Source organism: Gorilla gorilla, chromosome 13 (assembly GCF_029281585.2).
Source record: "Gorilla gorilla gorilla isolate KB3781 chromosome 13, NHGRI_mGorGor1-v2.1_pri, whole genome shotgun sequence".
In the NCBI taxonomy this organism is placed as follows: domain Eukaryota; kingdom Metazoa; phylum Chordata; class Mammalia; order Primates; family Hominidae; genus Gorilla; species Gorilla gorilla.
The window spans coordinates 93706850-93733665 of record NC_073237.2 but is presented as its reverse complement, the minus strand read 5'-3'; the positions used below and the strand labels follow the sequence as shown (position 1 = coordinate 93733665).

The following is a 26816-nucleotide window of genomic DNA, read 5'->3' as shown; positions in this document are numbered from 1 at the left end:
CCTTTGTAATTCTTATATCTTGTCCCTCCCTGTCCCTTGCCCCCTCAACTGCTCACCTGCTTTCTGTTGCTATAGATTAGTTTGCTTTTTCTAGAGTTATATGTAAAACTTTTATATATGGAATCGTATGTACTATCCTTTGGGGGGCTGCCTGGCTTCTTTTATTTAGCAAATTATGTTCATCCATGTTGTTACATGTATCAATAGTTCATGTCTTTCTATTGCTGAATGGTATTGTAGGGATGTACCAAACCTACCATGCAACCCAGCAATTCTGCTCCTGGGTATTTACCCAGGAGAAATGAAAGCAGATGTCCACACAAAAACCTGTACAAGAGTGCTCATGGCAGTTGTGTTGGCCGTAGCCCCAAATGGAAAGAATACAAACATCCGTCAGAAGGTGAATGGACAATCAACTAATATATATTGAACACCTGCTGTTAAATAACAAATTTTCATGGATAAGCCTGTGCTTATAGAGCTTTTGATTCAGTGAAAAGATGCAGTAGGCAATACAAAGAAAAATTGGAAGTAAATCTGGAAAACCTGATATCCAGCACTCAGACACTTGGATATTTTGTTATAGCAGCAGGAATGGACCAAGACAGACCTAAAAGACAACCAGCCCCGATCTGTTCTCTGCAGTACTCACAACATCCTGTGGCTCCGCATTTTAGAAGGGAAAGATGTAAAAAGCAGCTGCCAAAGGAAAGAATGCTAGTAGTAGCAGGAAATAAAAAACAAATTTCAGAGTCTAATATGTAGAATAAATCATAAAATAATGTGAGTTGAACCCAAGTTTGAGATCCTTTATCCTTGCAAAGATGTTCCATGTTTAGACTGCCCTATATGTAAAGAAAAATGAAGCTCTGCAGCTAGTTTTTTTAAACCAGCTTTTTTGATAGTTGACATATAATACATATTTAAATGTACAGTTTGATGAGTTTTGACCAACGTCTTTAATTGTGTACCTACCACCACAATCAACATATGGGATTAGTTCATAATTCCAAAACTTCTCCTGTGCTGCTTTACAGTTAATTCTCTCCCCATACCTTTATCCACTAGCAGCTACTGATCTGATTTTTGTCATCATAGGTTTGCCTTTTCTAGCATATTATATAAGTGGAATCATGCAGGATGTCATCTTTTGTGTCTGGCTTCATCACTTAGCATGATGGTTTTGAAAGTCATCCATGTTGTTGCACATAGTGGTAGTCGGTTCCTTTTTAGTGCTGAATAGTAAGCCATTGCATGGCTCTATCACAATTTGTTTATTCATTCACATTTCATGCACATTTGTGTTGTTTCCAGTTTGGGCTGTTATAAATAAAGCTGTAATAACAGTCATATGCAGGTCTTTGTGTGGTGATGTGGTTTTTTGGCATAAAGACTTAAATATAGAACATCTGGTTGTGGGATAGGTGTACACTTAACGTTTTAAGAAACTGTCAAACTGTTTTCTAATGTGGCTGCGCCATTTTGTACTTCCACTTTTACTCTCTCCTTGGTAATGTGTAAGACTTCCAGTTGCTCTAAATCTTCTCCAGTACTTGGTATTGCCTGTCTTTCTAATTTTAGCCATTCCAGTGGATGTATAGGGATAGCACACCGAGGTTTCAATTTGCATTTCCCCAGGACTAATGATGTTGAGCGTCTCTTCATGTGTTTATTGGCCCTTCATATGTGTTCTTGGGTAAAGTGTCTGTTCTGCAGGTAGATTTTTGTCCAAGACATCAGGAGGTTCTCAGAAGTGCCTGGGTATCTGACAGAGCAAGGGCAGATTAGAACGTTGTTTTTGTTTGTTTGTTTGTTTGTTTGTTTGTCTTTGTGAAGTGGTCCAAGACCCAGGGAGTTCAAGAATTCACCCCCATACCCTGGATATAATTGGATTTCAGGAGAATTAAGAGATATCAGAGATAGAACAGACTGGTTACTCCATAGGCACAATGGTTCTTACTCTTTTGTGGGGAAGTCAGAATAGATGAAAGCAAATTTTGATGTATGATTTCAGAGAGGATTTAGAGTCCTTAAAGCTCCACTGTGAACCCATGTTAAAAATTTCCTTAGAGGAAAGCATATATCCTGGGGCCAAATAGCAGAGTTTTTGAAATGAACAGGACTCAGATGGAAGGCATTCTTCCTCTGCAAATGCCCAGGCATATCTTTGGACAACAAGGGCAGTGGCCAGGAGCATCTAGATCTCTTTTAAGAGAGGCAGGCATAATTTCCCATCCTCAAGGGCTGTAGAGAGGTCCTTGGTACTCTGCTTAATGTGGTTTTTAGGGTAGGAAAGGTAGATGGAAGGGGAAATTAGTAAAAGCTGGCCACTAAGCAGAAGCCTGGCAGGTCATTGTGCCTGTCCAGAGACAAGAGAGAGGTTATCGTGGGAAGGGAGTGCAAATCAAGGCCCAAGTATGGGGAAGGAAGACAGCTTTGTTGGTAGCTTATCCTTGGCAGAGAAAGATGGACATATTTCCAGTGTGAAACCTCCATCCAAGCCCTTCATGCATTTTGTCCACACCTGGGGAGCCTGTACATTTGGAGAGAGTCACATTGGATGCAAACACCAAAATGCCTGTACAAAGCAGGCAGGACCAATACTATTGGTTGAGTTGAATCTCTGTCCTTCCTCTTTTTCATCTCTCATCAGCAAGCACCATTTAGAATGAGGGTGAGACAGCAAGCATGGTCCAGGAACATGTCTGTAGTTCATTTTTTTTTCTTACCTGATAGTTCTTTTGGTCTTAGCAATACAGCCCAAGAACAATACATTCCTCATCCTTTCTCTAAGAGCCTGTCACACTTTACAGCCACCATAGGCAGCTTTGTCACTTGCAAAATTTAGAGCGACAACTTGATAGACCTCTAGGTGCTGTCATCTCACTTCCCTTCCTCTCTATATTGACTCCTAAAAGAAAGCAAAAACGAAAAACAAAACTTTCATTTCTATCAGTTTATGACCCATCAAATGAACAGCAGGGACTTGGTAATAACATTATTCAATGTCTGGAGTAGTTCCTCTCTCAGGAAGCCTTCCTCGAATCCCCCACCTGACAATCATTGCTCCTTTAGCTGAACTTCTAGAATGCTTTGTTCCTTAAATATATTTGTAGCAGAGAGAACATAACAAGTGATTTTATATCTCATCTCCCTTGTGAACAACTTGAAAAGAGTTTACATTTTATTCATCTTTGGTTGCTGAGTTATTTGATTGCAAATAATTTTAACAATACCCCTATTTGAAGCTAAACTACAGCATGTTTGTAATTATGTATACAGATGGAACCCAGCCACATGAGTACTTTTTGCTTACATAAGGTCAGGAAAAATAGATCCACGACAAAAGGAATCTTTGGACAGATCTACTTTTGGTTAATCATTAACATCATAATCACTGCCTCTCCCATCAGCTTTAATTGCCTCATGAACAAACGCAGAGGAATTTCTAGACAACTGCATTTGTTTCAACTGAGTAAGGAGAAAAGACAAAACAAAACAAAACAAAAAACAAAAGGCAGAGATTGCTGGAGCCCTGCTAAAATCCAGGCCCCGGTAAAGCTAAGGATGTGCTGATCAAGCAAAACCCCCTAATCTGCCCACAAAGCCCTCCAAGGTGAGTCAGCTGAAAGGGCCTAATCCCCAGAAGGGACTGATCACTAAAGCTTTAGAGGCCACACAGCCACAGCACACTGGAAAACAGGGGATAATGAAAGCTTAAAGGGATATTGTGTAGAGAAAGGTCATAGAACCAACAGAGGAGGGTCTTGGCTGCCTAAGAGGTCACCTTTGCCCTCTCCTGAGTTGTAGGTCATTCATATAGCTCAGTCTGAGGACCCCAAAATAAGAGTGATTCCAAGGATGTGGATATCGTTAAGAGTTAGCTGGCTTAGGGCCCCCGCTGTGGGGTGGGGTGTGGAGGTGAGGTAACTAATATTTTAAGCAAGGCAATCGACCACAATATGACTGATTTTGTAATAGTCAATAAACCAGATGGCACAAGAATTATACTGCAATAGCTGCTAGTGGTGAGGAATTGGGGAGGCAGTGAGAAGAAACTACATGGGTGCAGAGGAGGTGCTCAGTATACGTGAGCTGACACTGAAAGAAGCAGACAGTATTCGAGAAGTGTGGGCTCCGATTAGAAGTGTACTTTATACTGCAATAGCTGCTAGTGGTGAGGAATTGGGGAGGCAGTGAGAAGAAACTACATGGGTGCAGAGGAGGTGCTCAGTATAGGTGAGCTGACACTGAAAGAAGCAGACAGTATTCAAGAAGTGTGGGCTCTGATTAGAAGTGTACTATACAGGAAGAATCACTACCCCTTAGTTGCTTGCCCTGGATCATTTAGGACTTGACCTTTCATTAAATTGGGAGGTTGCATAGAACTCCAGAGCCCTTTGGCTCTGGTTCTAGCCTTGGATTCCCTTATGTGGCAAAGTGAACACAGAAAGTAGTGAAAGAGGCTTCTCTTGGGGCTGTTTGGTCAATTTCTATTCATCAGTGGTTATCTATGGGAAATAACCACTCCCCATAGATACTCAACCACTCTTGAGACAGTGGGCTCTGCCCCAGTCCAAGCCCCCTGCCCCCAAGCCTGGGGCACTTTGTTTTGTACTTTTATGAGGTCATTTTTGGTTGTCAAAAAGATCAGGTGCACCTCCTGGCATTGAGTGGGTGGGGCTGGGATGCTTGTGGTACTTCCCCCATATCAGAGAAGTTCCCCTTGTCTCAACCAACATGTGGATGTCATGCCAGTCATCTATGTAGATGAAAGACCTCTCTGCCTTATATATAAACACAAATAATTTTCCCCACAGTTTTACTATACAGTGAATTTTCCAATGCTATTTTTATCTGTGAATTTCACTTTAGGAAAGTAAATGAAGAGATTACAAAATATTTGTCATACAATCGGGGTGCTAGGTCAGATAATACTGCTACTCAAAATCCCCCAACAGCCAACTCCACCCAGAGAGAAGCTGAGCAGGATATTCTTGTTTACATCAGTAGACGTAGGGATACACAAATTTATCTTTACTAGATAAAATTACCTCACTTGCCCTAGTGCTCAGACCAGTTGAGGAAGTTAGAATCATTCTTTTTGGGGGTCTTTCTGGAGTTTACTTAGCCCCAAATTGTATTTCCCCTACCATAAGTACAAGAGATAGTCTTCTTCATCTTCCTCCCAATTCTCCCTCATCGCCTCACACAGTCTTTTTCATTTAAAACTGGACTCCTCACTCTCAGCAGCAACTTCCTTAAAACTGGATTTTTATATTTATAATTAGAAAAGTATAGCACCTGGAGGCTAGCAGTTGGCTAAGGAGAGCTAGCAAGCTGCTGGCTGGAGTAAGACAGTGCAGGAGATTTCCTCTAACGATGTGGTTCTTAATCTGAGAGTGATATGGTGTGTCAGCACTAATGTGGTATTTTCCTTCCTTTGTACACTACAGGTTAAACTATAAGCTCACTTGTAAATATCACGGTAATTATGGGAGCTTTATTTACAAAGCTGTGTGTGTGTGTGTGTGTGTGTGCATCCTTAGGAGTGGCGGCCCACATTCCTGGTGTGACTTGCTAGAGCTAGGGTAAGCAATAAGGACTTTGTCCTTCAAATATTAGGTTTTGTGTTCTGAGTGCTGATTTCTGCTTTTGATTGTTCAGGGGCCAGCACAGAGGCTGACAGCCATTGTTTCAACCTCCATGAGCTGAACCTCCAGGAAGCAGCTTCCTGGGGATTTAAAGAGACAATACTTGTGCTCCCACCCCCATGTCTTTTGGGAACCAGACATTTAAGGAAATCTTTGTCGGGTCACTGGTTGATTACAGAAATGATGGAACAGAAACTTTAGTGACCACAAACAACAATATATATCTTGCAAAAATAGTTTTAAAAAGTCATAAATAGATGAACCAGTCCTCATAAAGTACAAGAAATCTCTGAGGTATTGAAGAATTAGATATCCAGTTAGTGCAACATGGTATTTAAAATTTCTAGCTCTCAACAAACAATTACAAAACATACAAAGAAAGAGGAAAACATGGTCCATTCACAGAAAAAAAGAAGTTTACAGAAATCTTTTCTAAGAAAGACCAGACATTGGAATTATTAGTCAATGGCATTAAGTCAACTGCCTTAAATATGTTTAATGAGATAAAGAAAACCATAAACCAAGAACTAAAAGGAATCAGTAGAATTATATATGAACAAAGAAAGAATATCAATTAATAAATAGAAATAAAAAAGAACTAAACTGAAATTCTGGAGGTGAAAACTGTAATAACTGAAATGAAAAATTAACTAGAGGCATTCAACAGCAGATTTGAGCAAGTGGAAAAAGTGTCTATGAACTTGAAGACAGTGCAATTGAAATTATCCAGTCTGGGGAGCACAAAGACAAAAGAATAAGTAAAAGTGAACAGAGGCTAAGGGCCCTGTAGGACACCATCAAGTGAATCAAATTTACAATATGAGAGTTTCAGAAAGAGTAGAGAGAGTGGGGAAAGAAAGAACATTTGATGAAATAATGACTGGCAAATGTCCCAAATTCGATGAAAGAAATGAATCTACAGATCCGAGAAACTCAACAAACCTCCAAGGATAAACTCAACAAACTCCTAGGATAAACTCAAAGAGCTTCACCCCAAGACATATTATAATCAAAGTGTCAAAAGTCAGAGACAAAGAGAATCTTGAAAACAGAAAAAGAGAAATGATTAATCACACACAAGGACTCCTCAATAAGATTAAGAGCTGCTTTCTCATCAGAAACCATGGAGACCAGCAGGCAGTGGAATGAAAAAGTGCTGAAAGAAAAAACTCAAGGAAGAATTCTCTCTCTGGCAAAACTATCTTTCAAAAATGAAGGATAAATTAAGACATTCACAGATAAAATCTGAGAACATTCACTGCCAGTAGACTGCTCTCACAAGAAATGCTAATGGGAGTCCTTGGGGGCTGAAATGAGAGGACACTGGACAGCAAATTGAAGCCATATGAAGAAATAAAGATCTCTAGTAAAGATAACTGCATAGATTAATATAAAAACAGTATTGTTTCATTTTTGGTTTGTAACTATTTCCTATGCAGTTCAAAAGACAAATACATGAAAAGTAATTATAAATCTTTTAACGGGCATACATGTAAAATGTGTAATTTATGGCCAGGCACAGTGGCTCATGCCTGTAATCCCAGCCCTTTGGGAGGCCAAGGTTGAGCGACCACTTGAAGCCAAGAATTCAAGATCAGCCTGTGCAATGTAGAGAGACCCCATATCTAAAAAAAAGAAAAATTAAATTAAAAAAAAATAGCTAGGCATGGTGGCACATGCCTGTAGTCTCAGCTATTCAGGAGGCTGAGGTGTGAGGATTATTTGAGCCCAGAAGTTTGAGGGTGCAGTGATCTATGATCACACCACTGCACTCCAGCCTGGGTGAACAGGCAAGACCCTGTCTCAAGGGAAAAAAAGATATAAATTGTGATAACAGCAACATAAAGGTAGGAGGGGATGAACTGTATAGGAGCAGAATTTTTGTGTGCTATTGAAGCTAAGTTGGTATTAATTCAAACTAGACTGTTATAAATTTAGGATGCTGCAGTGGACAGAATGTTTATTTTTATTTTTTTGTAGAGACAAGGTCTTATTATGTTGCTTAGGCTGGTCTCAAACCCCTGACCTCAATCCTCCCACCTCAGCCTCCTAAAGTGTTAGGATTACAGATGTGCGCCACCAGGCCTGGCTTGAAGTTATTTTTATCAAGATCAATTTTTTATGTAAATGGCTTGATATTTTGGGGATCCACATCATAATTTACTGACTGTAGATTCTGCTATTGTAAGCTTTCTTTAGGGATTATTATTCCTACCAACTCAATTTTCCTTGGTCAAATTATGCATATCAAAATGTTAAATATACTTTTCTTCCATCAATTTTCAGTCAATGATAAATTTTACCACGTGCAGTTTTAACCATTATCAGTTTTTGCTATAGACTGTTTGTGTCCCCCCAGATTCCTGTTTTGAAACCTGTCCCCCGGTATGATGGTATTTGGAGGTTTGACCTTTGGGAGGTGATAAGGTTGTGAGGGTAGAGCCCTCATGAATGGCATCAGTGCCCTTACAAAACAAGCCACAGAGAGCTCCCTTTCTGCCTTCTGCCATCTGAGGACACAGTGAGAAGACAGCTCTCTGTGAACCAGGGGGTTGGCCCTCACCAGATACCAAATCTTCTGGGACTTTGAGCTAGGACATCCCAGCTTCCAGAACTGTGAGGAATAAATTTCAGTTATTGATATGTCATCCCGTTTATGGTATTTTGTTATAGCAGCCTGAATGGACTAAGTTTTATTTTGGGTGGATTCATTTTACTGGTAATATTTATTATGAGGGTCAAAGTGTCCTTGGGGTGAATACATTGTACTTTTAAAATTTACAGACATTCAATTTTGACCCAGCTTTTTAGGGACATGCTGCTTGTCTTAAAAGCTTCACAGCTCTCAGCCCCTCCCTGCCCCATTTATGAAACAGGAAAGGATGTTCTCAGATTTATTTACAAGGTACAAACAGATGAAAGCCAACACAGTTGTTCTAGTCATTCTGCTAGGGAGTTGAAAGCAGGGGTCCCATTCATATATCCTGATTTGGAACCAAGCTTTTTCTCTCTCTGTGAATGAATAAACAGTGAGAAAAGAGAGGCTGTGATAGGTAAACAAATGCCCAATTCATCTGAAAACAACCCCATCCCTTCCTCTCTATCTTGACATTTACTGTAGAGAGAGAGCTCTGTTAGTTTCCACGGTTTTCATTCTCCTCTTATTCTTACATGCAGATGCTCAGTTTTATTCAGGACAGCAATTCACCAACTAAAAGACTAAAAAGTTCCCAACCTCTCTTGCAGCTAAGAATGACCTAAGTTCCAGCCAATTAGATGTGACCACAGTGTGGTGTGGGACTCTGGGGAGACTGCTCAGATGGAAGTGACCCAGCTGAGAGGGCCCCCTTTGCCCTGCCTTGCCTGCTCTCTGAAATGCAAACATGGTGGCCGGTCGAGGCTGGAGCTCCAGCAGCCACATTGAACCATGAGACCGCATGGAGGATGGAAAGCACATACAAGATGCTCGAACAGAAACACATGATTTATAAACTTCTGTGGTGGTCAGTTCAAGGTCAGTATGGATGGCCTGTCTCTGTAAAGTATTGATCCTGGGTGTGTCTGTGAGGGTGTTGCCAAAGGAGATTAACATTTGAGTCAGTGGGCTGGGAAAGGCAGACCCACCCTTAATCTGAGTGGGCACCATCTAATCAGCTGCCAGCACAGCTAGAATATAAAGCAGGCAGAAAAATGTGAAAAGAGAGACTGGCCTAGCCTCCCAGCCTGCATCTTTCTCCTGTGCTGGATGCTTCCTGCCCTCAAACATCAGATTCCTAGCTCTTCAGTTTTGGAATTTGGACTGGCTCTCCTCACTCTTAGCTTGCAGACAGCCTATTGTGGGACCTTGTGATTGTGTAAGTTAATGCTTAATAAACTCCCCTTTATGTATACATCTATCCTATTAGTTCTGTCCCTCTAGAGAACCCTGACTAATACATGTCACTATTATTTTAGGGATTCTAGTATATGTAGCCATAGTGAATGTTAACCAAATTATGAGTTTTGCCATTGCTCATTGTGTGACTTTGGACAAGACACCTACCTTCTCTGGGACATATATATCCCCATGTACCTAGTGGCAGAGGTAGATATGGGGTCTACATGTATGATTCTGAGATCGGGTGCTTTTATCTTTCTGACATCCAACTCATCTTCTATTGAAGACAGCACCTCAGTTTTTTCTTAAGAAACTACCCCTCTCTGCCCTCACTCTTAGTGCTTAAGTGAGACTGACACCACTTCTTGGCTCCAGTGGTGAACATGTGACCCAGGCTCCTGCAAGTGTGGGAGGCACAGAGCTAGCTGCATGAGACCAACCTTGCCTGGGGCTCCCTTGTGTACTGCACTTGTGGACACAGTGAAGGAGGAACTCACCAGCATGTTCTCTTCTTGGTCCAGACACAGGGCCCCTTGAGCATGCCTGGCCATGGGCACTAGGCCTGGCTGTTATATGTGGTGTCCCTCAGCATCTGCCCTAGTTAGGGAGGCTTCTTCACCATATGCACCTGAGCCACCCCACCCTGACACCCCGTCCTGTATTGATGGAACTTGACACTGCATCCTCACTGAGCACACTGAGGCAGTTTCACACCCATCCCCTCATTGTGCATTTGGGAAACTGAATTCCAGAAAGAGACAGGGCCTGGCTTAGACCACAGAAGATGCACAGAGTCTAAAAGGTAAGGGAGGGCTCCAGCTTCCTAGGCCAGTGCTGAGCCTCTTCCCAGAGGCAAAGAAGAAAGAGGTTGGAGGCAGCTCTGTTATGAGTCAGTGGCATCGGCAACATGCCCAGGAACCCAGGGCATGAGCAGGGCAGACATAGGGCTCCCTAAGGACCCCAGCACAGCCTTGAGAGGCCAGGGCTGGGGTCCTCAGGCCATTGGTCTGGGCACCTGGAAGTAGGATGAGCCCTCCCTGCTAGTGCGGACAGAGACTATGGGAGAGAAAGCCTCCATTTCCTCCTGTATTAATTGGGGTGCTTGGGTGAGTGACCCCAAGGGTTCCACATACTCAGAAAGTGTCTGTTGATATGGCTTATCCATCAGTGCCCATTGTGCTCTGAGACCCTGGGAAAATGCTCTCCACTCCCTGGACATCATTCAGAGCAGAGTTAGGTTTGGGGCTTGGGTGATGAGGGCTTGCTATAGAGCAGAGGGTGCCAGAGCACCGGACACCGTGTCTGTGGTCCAGGAACGAGGCTGATCCTTGTTGGATCCTGAATCTGCATTTGGAAGTAGGGGGAAGCATTGTCCTGGCCGAGATAAGGATACTTGACGCCAAAGGAAGTGGAGGCAAAAAGGGGTCAAGGGAGGCTTCCGAGGTTCCTTACACTGCCCTTTGGAGCCTGCGGACCTGCTCCTTTGCCCCCTGGAGACCCCCAAAAAACCAGTGCCTTGAGGTCACCCAGCCGGGGTGTGTGACTTAAGTCGAGGCACTCTGGCCTGGGGCTGCAGTGCTACGGCTGGCCACCAGGAGGCGGTCAGCCTCCTGTGTCCGCGGTGCCTACTCTGCTTTACCAGCAACTGGTGCCAGGGAAAAGTCACGCAGAGGTCACGCCTGCCGTCCTCCTTCCTCAGGTCTGACTCACACCTTTTATTTGTATTGATCATCTCCACAGTCTTAGCTGGTCAGAAGGTGGGGAGGTGGAAAGTCTGCGATCCTCCCATTTATTCATGCAGCAACTACGCCTGAGCACTCACCCTGTGCAGGTGTCCCAGTGGGCCCAGCATGCTGTGCTGAGATCAGCCAAGTGGTCCCTGCTCTCCAGGAGCTCACAGTCTGGAGGGGGAGATGGACAAAGGCATGTGAAAGAAAAGAGCAAGTGCTGTAGAGAAAATGAAGTCGGGCGCTGAGAGGTGGGCCTGGGAAGTCACTGGGTGGGCCTCAGAGGGGCCTTACTTTTATGCTGTGAGCAGAAGGACCAGAGGGAGCCAGCCCTGCACACATTTGGGAACAATGTGTCAAGGAGAAGGCACCACTGAAGCAGAGACTCCCAAACAGAGGTGGGTTTGGCAGAGGAGGTTAGAAAGAGCAAGTGTGCAGGCTGGGTATGGTGGCTCATGCCTGTAATCCCAGCACTTTGAGAGGCCGAGGCAGGTGGATCACCTGAGTTCAGGAGTTTGAGGCCAGCCTGGCCAACATGGTGAAACCGCATCTCTACTAAAAGTACAAAAATTAGCCAGGTGTGGTAGTGTAAGCCTGTAATCCCAGCTACTTGGGAGGCTGAGGCAGGAGAATTGCTTAAACTTGGGAGGTGGAGGTTGCAGTGAGCTGAGATCGTGCCTCTGCACTCCAGCCTGGGCAACAGAGTGAGACTCTATCTCAAAATAAATAAATAAATAAATAAATAAATAAATAAGAAGAAGAAGAAAGAAGAGAAAGAGCCAGTGTGGCTTGGGGGAGCCCTGGAGGGAGGATGGGAGAGGAGGGAAATGATGGCAGGGCCAGATCCTGGGGCCTGGTAGACTAGGTGAGTTACCCATTCTTCTCACAACATTAGCAATGTGAAAGTACAAATATTTAATATCTCACAGTCTGTGGATCAGTAACCTGGGCATGGCTTACCTGGGTGCCTCTGCCTGAAGGTCTCCCATGAAGCTGGGACTGTGGTCTCAACCAAGGCTGGGCTGTGGGAAGAGCTGCTCCCAAGCTCACTCATGTGGGTATTGGCAGAACTAGTTTGGACTAAGCCGGAGTTCCTTTCTGTCTGTTGGCCTGGATGTTCCCCAGTTCTTTGCCATGTGGGCCTCTATGTCGGGTAGCTCCTGACATGAAAGCTTGCTTCCTCAGTTAGAGGACTGTGACAGAGGCAGCGAGAGGAGGAGGGACAGAGAAGGACAAGGAAAGGGAGGGAGAAACAGGAGATAGCAAGTACAAGGGAATTGGTGCTTTTTTTGTAACTAAATATTGGAAGTTGCAATGGATTGAATGTTTACATCCCCCAAAAGTCATGTGTTGTTAGCCAAATTCCCAATGTGATAATATTAGGAGGTGGGGACTTTGTGAGATAATTAGCTCATAAAGGTGGAGCCCTCATGAATGGGATTAGTGCCCTTTTCAAAGGGACCCCAGGGAGCTCCGTCACCCTTTTTCAACCATCTGAGGACACAACAAGAAGCTGGCAGTCTGCAACCCTGAAGAGGGACCTTGGCAAAACTGGACCATGCTGATACCCTGATTTCAGACTTCCAGCCTCCAGAACTGCAAGGAATACATTTCTGCTATTGGTGAGCCACCCTGTCTGTGGCACTTTCTTATAGCAGCCCTAACTGACTCAGACAGGAGAGACAGCTCGTCACTTTGCTGTATTCTCTTAGTCAGAAGGGGAGTCAGTAACCACTTTATGGTTACACAAGGGCATGAATCCCAGCAGTGAGGTTCATTGCAAGTTGCTGTGCATGCATGCAGACTACCACATAGGCTGGGATGAGACACCTAGGTCTGATTCTAAATATAACAGGAAACCACTGGAAGGCTTTATGCCACAGGATGACCATATACGAGTTTCATTTTATGTTAACTCTCTCATGGTGCAGAATGAGAAATGAGGCCCAGAGTGGAAGTAACTTTTCCAATATTACACTGGTGGAACCCGGGCATGTCTTCAGTTTAAGTCCGTGCTGCATCCCATCTATCCTTATAATTCTTCCTTCTCTTGAGTTTGTGCATTTGTTACTTGTGACGCCAACCTATGAGTGTTATGAGAATTATCTCATGTATGCCTGATGATGTCTCTGGGAAGCAGATGCTGGGATGATTTGCATTGTGCAGGTTAGGGGACTGGAGAGGCTCTGAGAGGTACAGTGAGTTTTCCAGGGCACAGAACTGGTAAGAAAAAGAAGGGTTGGAACCCAGCTGTATCTCTTCAAACCTAGGGCCCTCGCTGCATTTGGGTTTTCCCAGAGGGGGGATGTTGGCAAAATAGTGAACAGTTAAGGAGATGACATAGAGGAGGAGGGTGAGCAGTCAATGGCTCAGAGAGACCTTTGGGGAGGGAGCTCTTTGAAGGAAGGAGCCGAGGTAATGGAACCTTAGAGAAGTGACCTAACTTCCTTGGTGATAGGCCCCAGCAGAACTTAGAACTTTGATAACCAGCACTCACATTCTAGAGACCCCCTGTCCAGCTCACTCGATGGGAGCCACTAAAGGGAATAAGATGTTCTCCTGCTGTATCCCGACTTTCTGAGGCCCTGACTCCAGGAAAGCCCGGCACGAGAGCCTTTTCCATTGCTGCAGGCTTTTTGGCTCAGCACTCACTTCTGGCACCTCTGGCCATTTGGCAGGAAGTACCCAAAGGTAACACAGAGAAGTCCGGGCCAGGCCACAACTGTGATCCCACCTGGGCAGCCCCACACCCCTCTCCATCGCCGTGTGTGTGGAGGGAGGCAGTGGAGGGAAGGCAAGGGATGAGCTTTGGGCCCTTCCTGGGCTGGAGCAGGTTGTTGGGTGTTGGAACCCTAGTGGGCATGGCTAGATGGGAAGGTGAGTGCTGGGTGAAGGACATTTCCCCAGATGTTATCCTGTGCTCCTGAGACTTCAGCTCATTTCCTCTATGCAGTTGCCTACCTGTGCCTTATCTGGGGAGCAGAATTTCTAATGTGAGTTTCCCGCTGCAGTGATGGCCAGGCAGGGCCCTGATGTCTGATGATCTGGCTGCCGAGCATCATTTGTGCAGAGCTCCATGTGAGAGATCAGTGAGGAGCTGGTTGATGGGTTCAACTCCTCCATCTTCCTAGACAAGGGGTAGGTGCACCATGCCACCAATAATGACCAGCACTGGTCTGGAGTGACAGCGGGCATGGGGGAGGGTGGTGGTGGTGGTGTCTCCACTGCCAGTATCACGAGATGAACAGCCCGGGTCCAGAACCCAGTTTTGTATATAAGGACTCCTGGGGTCTCTCAAGCAGGGCCTTCCCACTAGAGTGGCCCACAGTTCTACCCCACAGAAATCTGGGCTGCCACTCCTCCTCCACCTGCAAATTGGTAAGGTGGAAAGACACTTCACATACTTGTAGGAATATCAGAGAAAAGACTTTTTCATTGTTTTCATATCACACCAGGCCATGAGTATTTTTGCATGTTGCTACTATTTTTGTTTTTTTAACCACCTGCCCCAGATATCCCATGTAAGAATCAGCTCCTCTGTCCTTCCAGACCTGCTCCAAGCCTTAGAAATCATCAGGCTTAATAGGGTGGTTTATACACAAAAATGGAGGCGGGGGGCAGGGGTTGGTTCAGCTCTTCTTTATGTGTCTCTGCAACTTGTCACATCCCAGAACACATCATCTTAGCCCACTAGGGCCAGAGCCTTGGCCTCACCTGTCTTCACAATATTCCAAAAGGAGGGCTTTTTTTTTTTGCCACAACAATTCCGCCTTCCAATGCTGGTGGACCTGGATGTGATTCCATTCTGCTGCCATTTCAGCAGGGCTGCAGGGAACACCTTATGTGTGTCCTATTAGCACTGGCCTGCTAGGGCTGCCATAACAGTACCCAGATTGTGTGGCTTAAACAACAGAATTGGTTTTCTCACAATTCTGGGGCTAGAATTCTGAGACCAAGGTGTGGGCTGGGGCGGTTTCTTCTGAGGCCTCTCTCTGTGGCTTGCAGATGGCCGCCTTTTATCTCTGTGTTGACATTGTCTTTACTCTGTGCCTCATTTTTGTTGTTGTTGTTGTTTGTTTGTTTTTCTTGAGACAGAGTCTTGTTCTGTCGCCCAGGCTGGAGTGCAGTGGCTTGGTCTCAGCTCACTGCAACCTCTACCTCCCTACTCTGTGCCTCTTTGTGCCCTAATCTCCTCCTCTTATGAGGACATCAGTCAGACTGGATTAGAGTCCACCTCAATGAACTCAACCTTAATGACCTCTTTAAAGACTATGTCTCCAAATACAGTCACATTATGAGGTCCTGGGGGTTAGCACTTCAACATATGAATTTTGGGAGACATAATTTGGCTCATACCACATACTTATTCCCTACAGAAGACAGACTCCAGGCATAGGGTTGCTTGGTGGAAGGGTATGCATATGAAAAATCTTAAATCGCTTCAGCCAAATTACTTTCCAAAGAGGCTGTGGCAGTTGCGTTGCCACAGCAGTCTCCAATGGTGGCTGCTTCCCTGCATCCAGCCTGACAATGGGGGATGTCATTCATTTACATTCCTGATAATCTGTTGTCCATGTGGCAAATGCCACTGTATGCTTCCTTTGCTTTTTAATTTCCCACTTACAGGCTTGAGCCACCTGTCAGTTGTTTGCCAGCCATTTGGATTTTCTCTTCCCCCAGTTGTCTGCTCATGTTCTTGTTGCTGTGACAGCCCTTCTCGCACCCTGGAACCTCCAGGCATTTGCCCCTTTGCTGGATCTGGGATCCTCATAGCTCAGGTTCTCAAAACTGCCTTTATTGTAAAAGAAAGAAAATTAAGTGCCTTGCTTTGAAGTCTAAAGGACTCTCCTAGGGTGGGTGTTGTAGTCCATTTTGTGCTGCTGCAACAAAACACCATAGACTGGGTAATTTATATTGTACAGAAATTTATTTCTCACAGTTTTGGAGGCTGGGAAGTCCACAGTCAAGATGCTGGCATCTGGTGAGGGCCTTCTTGCTGCATCATCCCATGGCGGAAGGCTTCACAGGGCAGAAGGGCAAAGAGAGAGTGAGAGACAGCAAGAGGGGGCAGACCCACCTCCACGATACTGACATTAATCTACCCATGATGGCAGAGCTCTCATGACCTAAACACCTCTTAAAGGTCCCATCTCCCAATATGGTCACAATGGCAACTACACTTCAACATGAGTTTTAGAGAAGACAAACATGCACATCATAGCAGTGGATCCACACTGCAAACTGGTCTCTCAACTTGGTGGGGGCAGTGGGGTGGGGAATGAGGTTCCCCCAGATCCTCTCCCTCCATGCCAGAAGAAGACTAAGCTTCAGGTAGCTTAGGGGGAAGGTGATGCGGCCCTAGCTTTGGGCAGTTCTTAGTTCTGTCTTGTGTGACCTTGAGCAGCCATTTGACATCCCTAAGCCTATGTTTTCCATCTCAACAATGGGGATTTTTTTAGGACGCAATAGAGTGATGCTCTTCATACAAGCTCTTAATAGGGGAATGCTAACCTTTCTTGCAGTGGGCACTCACATCCCTCTTCACACACAAGTCCCCAAGGAGTTGGGGCTTCCTGGTCTGAGCTCTAGCTCACGATTCTCCTGGTGGTTTTTGGTGCTGCCTCTGACTCTGTGTCCTTCCTTGTCCCACTCAGTTTGAAAATGAGTTAACCCTGCACCTGGGTGAGATCTGCACAATGTGGACCCTCCAGGTGGGCACTCAGGAGCATATGGTGGCATCCCTGGACCAGGCTTCCAGAGCAGGCACATACCCTACAGCACCACCTTCCTGTGTAACCACTGGTTCTTCGTCTCTACCCGACAGTTCCTGGACTGGGTATTCAATAGGTGGGAGCCTGTCCCTTCCACAGCACAGTGGGGACTCTGCCACCAGCTAGCTGTGTGTCTCAGGAATTTTGCTGCACCTCTCTTAGCCTCAATTTGCTCCTCTGAGAAGAAAGGTGGTAAGAGGATGAATCTCACAGGGTTCTTGCAGGGACTAAATGGGGTGAGCCATGGCAGGTGCTGACCTGGTGCTTGGCTCTGTGGAAATGGCTGCCAGATGTGCTGTGGCTGTTATTTATTTTTTTAACACAAAGTAGCTCTCTGCCTAACTCGTGGCCTTCCTATGTTTGGGAAAGCATATGGAAAGCAAACCTGTTTTCCCATTTGTGAAGAGGGTTTGAGTTTCCACATGGCTGATCCCTGTGCTTGGGGTACCCAGAACAGGGCTCCCTGGGGGCTGGTGGAGGGGCCCTACGCTAACTCAGATATCTGGGAAAATTCTGGTTGGGGTTCATTCTTTCAACAAATATACATTGAGCACCTACTTTGTGCAGGTACTTTTCTGCCTGCAGAAGGCACTCCCTGGGGATTGTCTGAATTCTGGCTGGGGAGTCATGGGTGCACTAGACATCATAAGCAGGCTGCGTCCAGAGTATGTTGACATTGTGATGTCCTCCTGGCCTCTTCCAGATACAGATGCATCCTGCCATATTCTGACAGAGATGATGGACCTCAGGATCAACTAAAAATGTCAGTGGACTTCAGGTCTAGAAGGACGGGCTCCTGTTTCTCCAGAACAGTTGGGGGCATATGGGAGTCTGTGGCTGGGGAGGGGCTGGCAGAACCCTGGATCTCGTACATCTTAGGATTCCCATGAGAGGGCTGAGGTCTGGGGGCTTCCTCTGCAGGAGGAAATTAGTCAGTGAGAGTTATGGATAGGATCCAAGTCCCCTGGGAAGTGAAAGGGAGGCTGGGGCTCAGAGCCATCCCTACCACAGTCCCTTCCCAGCTCTGCCCGCCTCCTTCCACATCTACCCCTCCAGACCCAACCTCTAGGGGACCTAGAACAGGAGCTGTAGTGAGCAACCTGCTCACACTTCTACCTCAAACCTCATTCCTGGTGCAGGTAGCCCTTCAGAGCAAGAGTCACTGGCAAGACCCAGCCCATGTAGGTTCTATGCCTGCCCTGCCTGAAGACCAGGGCTGTCTCTGCCAGGACAGTCACAGAGGGGTTGGGTGGGGCCATCTCTGGACAGGCAGGGCAGGCACAGGGGCCCACATCCAAACAAGGGTGCCCTAGAAGAGCAATGTGGAAGGAAAGGCCAGGTATGTGACTCTGCTGCCCCCCACCCCCCACCCCCTAACACTATCTCTTCTATCCTGGGCACCTGGCCAGAAAAGTACCCTGAGGGCACTCCGGGGAAGGAGCCTGCTCCAGTGACAGCCCAAGATAGAATCAGTCCCAGAGCACTCCTGCCCCTAGCCTGGGACCATACAGAACTGGCCCAGTGAGGAGGTCCCCAGCCTCCTGGGGGATTCTTTCCTATGATGGTGGCAGAGCAATTGACTCTGATGGATGCAATGAGTGCTGGGCTCTCAGGGCAGGGGACAGCCTCCCCTCTGGGACCTTTCCCTGAGCCTCAGTCGAATGATGCGGGCCCAATCCCATCTCCACCTCTTACCAACCATATGGCCTGGACTAGATTCTTAACCTCCAGACCTTCACTGTCCACATGTGCAGGGCAAAGATGGGACATAACAGCACCTGCCACACACAGTGACTGTGCAGAATGAGAGGAGAGAGGGAAGGCAGGTCAGGGCCTGGTCCCTTTGTAGGTGGAGGGTGCTCACTGAGGAGCAGCCAGGTGCATGGGTTGCCCACTTGTGCTCAGGAAACCTCACCCACCTCAGCCCTTATTAGGCACCTAATGTGGATTCTAAGACAGACACTGAAACAAAGCTGCCCCTGGGGAAGACATGTATCCAAATGGGGAGACAGACTAGATGGCTGATCAAGAAGGAGACAGATGCCATCTGGGGAGGGACAGGCATAAGCCACTTTCTGGTGCTTGGAGTTAGTGAGGAAGGGCTGAGTGAAAATGGCACTCTCCTGTGCCTGCCAGTATTGGGTCCTGGGTCATCACGTGCTGGGTGCCCTCAGTGAACCACCATGTGATGCAGAGACCAGAGAGTGAAGGCCCGGGCCAGCGCAGGGTGGTGCAACTTTGAATCGAGGTGGCCAAGGTTTGCTGTGGGAGGCCCAGGGAGCTCCTGTCTGTGTCCCCTTCCAAATCTCATCTTGAATTCCCACGTGTTGTGGGAGGGACCCAGTGGGAGGTAACTGAATCATGGGGGCAGGTCTTTCTGTGCTGTTCTCGTGACAGTAAGTCTCACGAGATCTGATGGTTATTATAAGGGGGAGCTTTTCCTGCATAAGCTCTTTTTGCCTGCTGCCATCCATGTAAGATGTGACTTGCTTCTCATCTTCCACCATGATTTTGAGGCTTCCCCAGCCACCAACCATGTGGAACTGTAAGTTTAATTAAACCTCTTTCTTTTGTAAATTTCCCAGTCTCAGGTGTGTCTTTATTAGCAGTGTGAAAATGGACTAATATGCTCCCTCTTGCAGCCTTGGGAACGGCCTCCTTGTCAGCTCTCAGGTGTGTGGTCTGTGGTCTAAGCCCCCACACAGTCCCTAGGCCTTCCTGTCAGGGGCATGCTGGCCTTGAACACGTGTCTCAGAGATGGGATGCTCACTTCCTACTGGGCTCCTTCCCTGTGAGTGTTGCTCACTAGGTCCCAGGTGTGCCCCTACTCCCTGTCACAGCTCCCCGGGGCTTCTGTCTCCTCCAGGAGGGGAGATGTCCGTGGAGGAGCTGGAGTGGAGCAGGGGGGTTCCAGCTCCCCACCTCCTGGCTTATTCTCCCTCCTCCCCAGGAGTGCTGAGTCCTCAAGAACTCCTCACTCCACACCATCCTCTCTGCTCTGCAGAGCACCTCAATTCACATGGAGAGAAGTTTCCAGGTGAGCAGGCCTCTCTCTATAGGAGCACCAGGGTGGATCAGGGACATCCACGGGGCTGGGCTGGGCATTGCCTCTCAGTGAGCCTAGGAGGTACTGGGAGGCTGTGAACCCTCGAGGTAGGGACTGGGAACCTGGGTGGGGTCTCTGAGCCTCCCTGGGATCTTAGGCCAGCAGTTCTGCTTCAAATTAGGTTACCTTTCCTTACCTGTCAGATATAGGCTGGGGCCAAATCGGAGACTGTCAAGAGCTTACCTCACAGCAACACATTTCTCTGATGATTGAAATCAAAACTGGTCAAAACAGACCTACTCAGCTGAAATGGGAGTGGGGGCCCAGTGGACCAACCTGAGACTCCCCTCCCCTCCCCAGTCCCATGGGGCCCTTAGACTCAGAGGAACCTATTGGAACCTCTCATCTAGGGTGTTTGGGTCTGTGACTTCTTAAGTAAATTGGATTTGCACTCATACCCCTCCCCGTGATTCCCAAATTTCTCCTTCCTTCTTTCCCCTCTGCACAGGAACAGTCCCGGAAATTTCCATGGTGTGTAAGATAGTGCACTGTGCAGGGTTCTGCTCACCATGGCGAAGTGGAGGAGGAGATGGGGGCAAGCCTTTGGGAGGGAGGGAACTGAGAGGGTGGAAGGACTGGACAGGGTGTGGTTTTTCAGTTTCTTATTGAGAGTTTCTTTGAAAATCTTCAGTCTCCATCTTTTCTGGATTCATAGCATCTTTTCTGGATTCATAACAGAGGGACCCCTCTGGTCCATGGGCAGGTGGGGTGGGGTGGGGGGCACTTCAGAGAGCAGGAGGTCCCAGCAATGGGTCATAGTGGTAGCTGTGCTGTGCTGAGCCAGGAGGGCTTGATGAGGTGGCAGATTGAGCAGGTCCCTGGCTTGGGTCCCTGGCTGGCCCATCGCACTGGCTGGTAGCCCCCTCCAGGCTATTGGTGGATGGGGAAGGTAGAGGGTCCTCAGGAAGCTGGCCTCCAGCTGCTCTTCTGTCTGGACTGCAGCTCCAAGGGGAGGGGGCACCCTGCCTGCACCAGGGATGGTCACTGCCGAGGAATCCCATGGGCCAGGTAGTCAAAAAGGCTGCCCAGCCATGGGTCCGAATGGCTAGAGTAGAGGACAGGTATGTGCACTCTGCAACTGCCCGCTCTGGCGCCATAGCAGGCACTGCTGATCAGTCACAGATTCCGGCCCTGATGCCTCATTTGCAATGACACATATCCCAGATGGTTTATGAGGAGTATATGGGGACTAATGGATCCCTGGTGGCTACTTCCTGAGAGGATTTCACAAGCATCCACACAAAAGAGGAAGCAAAGTGGCCTCACCCATCACCCTGGGCACCCCTAGCCTGTCAATTAGAGATAGCACCTCGGAGTCCCCCTTCCTGAGTGGAGGAAGAAAGTGTTCTGTGCAGGGGAACTTCCTGGGGGTTTCCCTGGGGAGGTGGAGCTTTTGCATGGCCTCAGCCCAGCCTTTGGGGCAGAGAATCCTGTGGCTGAGGCAGGCAGGAGCCACTCATTTGGGCCTCCTGGGACTACCCTGTCTTCTCCCACCACGGCTGGGCCTGGCTGGGGGCCTGGACACACATCGAGAGCCCAGAGGATGGGACCCTGGTCAGCAGTGGTGCTGAGGGGCATGGTGAAGGCAGCTGGGATGGGGCCTCCAGCTAGGAGGAGGAAGCTGGCCTCTCCTATGGGGCCCTGGGCAAGTCACTCTCCTCTTTGGCCTCTGTTTTCTCATCTGAAAAGTGGAGGAATGATGGCCCTGTGATGCAGGACTCACATGGTGACAATGCAGTCACAGAGAGGAATGTGGAGGGCTTTGTGCCTGGCTCTGCCCTGGGGGAGGGGTGTGATGGCAAGAACAGTGCTGTGAGTGCTAGGAACGAGGTGCTCAGGAGAGCCTGTGAGGCAGGTGGAGTTCCTGCCGCACTTTCCCAGAGGAGGAAACACACAGGTTCAGGGAGGCCAAGGGAGTGAAGCTGGAATCAAAGCGCCCCAGAAGTGGTGGCAGTAGTACTAGTACCAGCTGATCTGGCCAGGGGTCCAGGGCCCCAGGGTCAGGGGGCTGGGAGAATAAAGGGGTGAAGAGGATGTCCTCACTGACCTTGCCCTCGACCCTGGCAGGAGGGGACCTTCACGGTGGCCACCCTGGAGATGGAGCCCCAGAGATCCCAGAAGAGGCAGCAGCTGCAGGTGGGGTGGGAGAAACTCCAGGGAGTCAGAGGGCAGGACTCCTCCCTCCCAGCGAAGGCCTCACATCAAGAGAGGAGGGGGCCTTGCTTCTCCAGCAGTGCCTGAAATGCCTCCAACAGAAGTGGCCAGAGCAAGGGTCAGGGAGAGCTGGGCTGGCGCAGAGGGTGGAGGTGGTGGGTTGGAGAGGAGCAGGGAGAACCAGGGCTGGCCCCTCACAACCTTTGTGATTGCCAAAGCCGGCTGTAGGAGTGGCTACACCGAGTTTGCTAGACGCAGAGAGGTGTGGGGACGGGTTTTGGGTGGGGGCAAATCTTGGCTGCTCCACGTGGGAGGCCTGGGTGGGTCCAGGAGGCTGAGTGTGAGGGATTTGATTAGGTAAGTAGGGAGCTGCAGCTGCCCCAGGTGGCTGCAGATTGTTTGATCTGATCAACCCGAGGGCGGTACCGGAGAGCCAGTGCTCATCAACACCCCACCCCATGGGCACAGGGTCCGACCCCTCCTTGGCCCATTCCACCTGACCTGGTGATGCTGGGCACTGCGATGAAGGATTATCCAGATGCGATTGAGGCTGGGGAGGGGCAGGGCGGGGCCAGGGTCCTGAGCTTGGGAGGAGAGAGCCCCTCACCGAGACTTGAGCTCTCGGCAAACCTCCTCTCAGGCGGTCCTCACACTTCCCCTGTGAGCCGGGCGTCGCGCCTACCGTATTGATGAGGGAACGGAGGCTCCACGGAGCCGCCAGACCCCGTTCCCCGTGTAGTGAAGCGGCCCAGCTGCAGGAGATTGTAGCTGCGCTGGAGTCAGACGCTCCCTCGGGCGCTGTCCATGGTGGCAGGAGAGTGACGTTAGAGAGCACGGGAGTAGGTGAACAATCCCTTCCAGCTCGAGGCCTCGGTTTCCCTGTCTGTCATCAGAGAGGGCTGGGCTCTAAAGTCCCTGAGCCTCCGCTGCCGTGACCGCCTCCTCTGGAGCCTAGTCTGACCCAGGTCCAAGTCCCATTTTGTGTGCACGCCCTGCCCCCTGGTGGACCCTGTTGGTACTGCAACGTGAGAGGAATGTGGTCGGGAGGTGGTCAGCGGCCAGGGACCTTTTTGATGGGCTTTGGCTGTCTGACTTCCAGGCAAATCTGATCAACTTCCAGGAAAGGAGTTAGGTAAGCAGCTGTGGCATTCACTGCGGGAGGCTGGGGGCGTGGAAGTCGGAGATTCCCCGCCTGCCAGACACTCCCTGGACCCATCCCCTGCATCTTAGACCCATCCCCTGCATTTTAGACTCTTGATCTTGGGAGGGCTTGATACAGAGCAGAGGAGGAACCATCCCACTGGAGGGTGGGGGTAGGCGCTGGAATCAAGGACAACTTCCTGGAGGAGGGACTGTTTGAACCCAACTCTGAGAACAAGTAGGGACTGGATGGGATTGGAGTGGAGGTGGGAGCCTCTTAAAAGCAAAGACCTAGAGAGGCCAAGACTCTTAGCCCCACTCCACACCCCGACCAGGGCTCCTCCAGCACCCCCCAACTGGGCCCTGTCACCCTGCTGTTCTTCCCTCTGGCACCAGGAATGCACAGTAATTAGGGAGCTGCAGCTGCCTCAGATGGCTGCAGATAATTTCCACCTGAGGACTTTGGAACCTGGTTCCAGACCATGGAGCAGCTCAGTGAGGATGAGAGATCAGGCTGGGGAAGGACTTGGGTGAGGGCAGGGGTCGACTCTCTCTGGTGGCCAGCAGCAGGAAGCCTGAAGCTATGGCTCCTGGTCAGAGTCATCCTCTAGTATGTGGTGACAGCTGGGCCATCTAGACTGCAGGTGCTGGGCAGGCATTGGGAGGGAAAGCTGAGGTGTGGCTCCAGGTAGTCTCAGGGCTGCCACCCTGTCCTGTAGCTATAAGCAGTCCTGCCAGTCAGAACCACCACCTGAGTCAGCCAGCAACGGCCTCAATGCCAAGGAGAAAAGGCCACAGTCAAGCTCAGGTGCCTGTGAGAGCCCTGGTGTACTGGGCGGACCGTCCCAGGGCTCAGTGCAGCTTTGGGCTAAGTGTGGGTTTGGAGTGTCAGACAGCTGGCACTGGGCTCCCAGCTCCATCACTGAACAGCCCTGTGACTGGGGCAGGTCACCTCGCCTCTCAGGGACTTGCTTTCCTCCTCTGTGAAATGGGCTGATGCTAAATGATCACTCTCGTGACTGGGACACCAAGCACTCAGCACAGTGCCTGAAGCACAGAGTAAGAGCGGGTGGCAGGGTAGTCTGAGACTCTGGGGTAGTCCCCTCCAGGTCATCCTGCCCTCCCATCCAGCCACCAGGCCCCCAGAGCAGAGCCCTGGACCAGTGGCTGGACAGACACGAGGCATGCTCAACTGTGACCCCTACATACGCAGCAGGGCACAGCTGGGCCCCCCAGGGACCCTGGGCCAGCTCCTCCAGCCCAGATGAGAAGGATAGCAAGGTGAGTCTTTTTCTGGGATCCCTGGAAGCCCAGGAGAAAATGAGACACTCCTGTCCCCTCTCCCTAAGAGCTCTCCCCCAGCCCTGGCTGCTTTGAAGAGGGGCAAAATTTATTTACTATAAAAATGGATACAATAGAGATGAATACTGTATTAAAATCCTGTTTCTGTTACAGCCTAGGAGCTGTGGTTTTGTTCTTTCACTTCCTGTGTTAATTGGAGATACAGGCTCTCATATCCCTCCTAGAGATGAGGCATCTTGCAGGGGTGCCTGTGTGTTGACTGCAGGAGAAGGGAGATGGGAGAAAAGTAGGACTTCCTCAGGGCCCATGTTCATTTCTGTATCGTCAGCTTGGGCGAGAAGCAGAGACAGCCCCTCAGAACTCCCAGGTTAGCAGCTGAAGGGGCTTTCACACGGCATAGCAGCACCCTTGGGAATCTGGCCGTCTTTAAAAATACCCTTCCAGGGACCATTTCCTGACCCAAGACAGTGGCTACCTTTCTACTGCTTTGGAGGAAGAGGGAACATGTTCTGATTTGCTTACTGAGGTTTCCTTTGATCAACTATTAGGGACTTGTAGTTTTCTTGTTCAAACGCTGGAATTGCATCAGTACTAAGTGTGTATGTGTGTATGTGTTGGGGCGGGGGGAGTGTAAAAAGATCCAAATGTGTAATGTGGAAAGGACAAGGCCAAAGGAGGATTATTTGCAAATGGAGTTAGGGCAGGCTGGACATTGCATCTTCAGTTCACTTCCAGGGGAGCCGTGAGTGACCCTTGACCTTAGATTTGACTCCTCCTGGGATTCTGTCTTTGACCTCAGCACTTCTTTTCTTGCTAGTTTCTTATCCAGGGGGAAAGATTTTGCAATGCAATTTTTAAGGCTGCAGCTGGGCCTCATTGCATAAACATTGCTACTACCTATGATCTAGGATTTCCAGCATCCCTGCAATTCCTGGTATAATTCCTTTCAAGGCAGAAATTCCCTAGAAGACTCCCAGCCTCTCTGTCAGGCACATCCTGGCCATTCCTTCCTGGCTGGAGCCTGATGAACCACAGGTGAGCTCTGGTTTGCCAGGATAAGGGTACTTATTCCTTGTCAATGACAGACCCCACACTCCCATACTGGCCAAGGTGAAGTCTGGGGTCCTGTGTTCCTGAGGTCGAAGGTCTTGGGGGTCCCCTGTTTACACACTCAGTTGTGTTGTTACTGACTTGTCCTAAGGGCAAGCTGGCCCGAGTCCTTAGAGCTTACAGCCCCCTGGATGGCTTTATCCTCTGTCCAGTCTTGTACTGTGGTTATTTCATGGGGCAAGGTGGGCAGGAGTGGGGGGGACTGTGAACTTTTCCCGTGGGGAGAGCTGAAGGTGAGGCATTAGGGGGGCAGTGAGTGGGAGGCATGGGAGGGCCCAGCAATTAGGCAAGAAAATAAAATGAAAGGCATTCAATATGTAAGATATAGGGAAAAAGTGGTTTTTCCCTCTATTCACACACCACTCAATACAATACGTCTGATAACGGATGTGTGAAGGTCATTTCCCCATACATCAAGCAATTCTGCAGTGTATTAGGCAGTGAATTAGGCATCCTCTAATTCAATTCCATTCTGATACTATCTACCTGGAGACAGGCTGAGTGCCCAGTCCCACAAGACTGCCCTCCACTTTAGATGCCCGTAGCAAGTAGTAGGCTGTCACCTGTTAATACATTCTTTAGAAACTGGCTGTAAATCAGGGTTCCTGTAACTTCCTTCTTGGGCTTGATTAATTTGCTAGAGCAGCTCACAGAACTCAGGTAAACACTTTACTTACATTTAGTTGTTTGTTTATTTACTTATTGAGACGGAGTCTCATTCTGTCGCCAGGCTGGAGTGCAGTGGCGCTCTCAGCTCACTGCAACCTCTACCTCCCGGGTTCAAGTGATTCTCCTGCCTCAGCCTCCTGAGTATCTGGGACTACAGGTGCATGCCACCGTGCCCAGCTAATTTTTGCATTTTTAGTAGAGACGGGGTTTCACCATGTTGGCCAGGATGGTCTCAATTTCTTGACCTTGTGATCCGCCCACCTCAGCCTCCCAAAGGGCTGGGATTACAGATGTGAGCCACTGCAC

At 48.6% G+C, this 26816-nt stretch overlaps 1 protein-coding gene across 1 annotated transcript in view; it reads left to right on the top strand.

Annotated features, from left to right (window-relative positions):
- LOC109028225 (basic proline-rich protein-like) overlaps positions 1–19734 on the top strand; it is a 35472-nt gene extending 15738 nt beyond the window's left edge. Inside the window, exons 3-4 of the mRNA XM_055350082.2 lie at positions 8901–9168; positions 17733–19734. Of these exons, the coding sequence (XP_055206057.1) occupies positions 8901–8983 (83 nt within the window). The 3' untranslated portion in view covers positions 8984–9168; positions 17733–19734. The remainder of the gene's footprint in view (positions 1–8900; positions 9169–17732) is intronic.
- The last annotated feature ends 7082 nt before the right edge of the window (positions 19735–26816 follow it).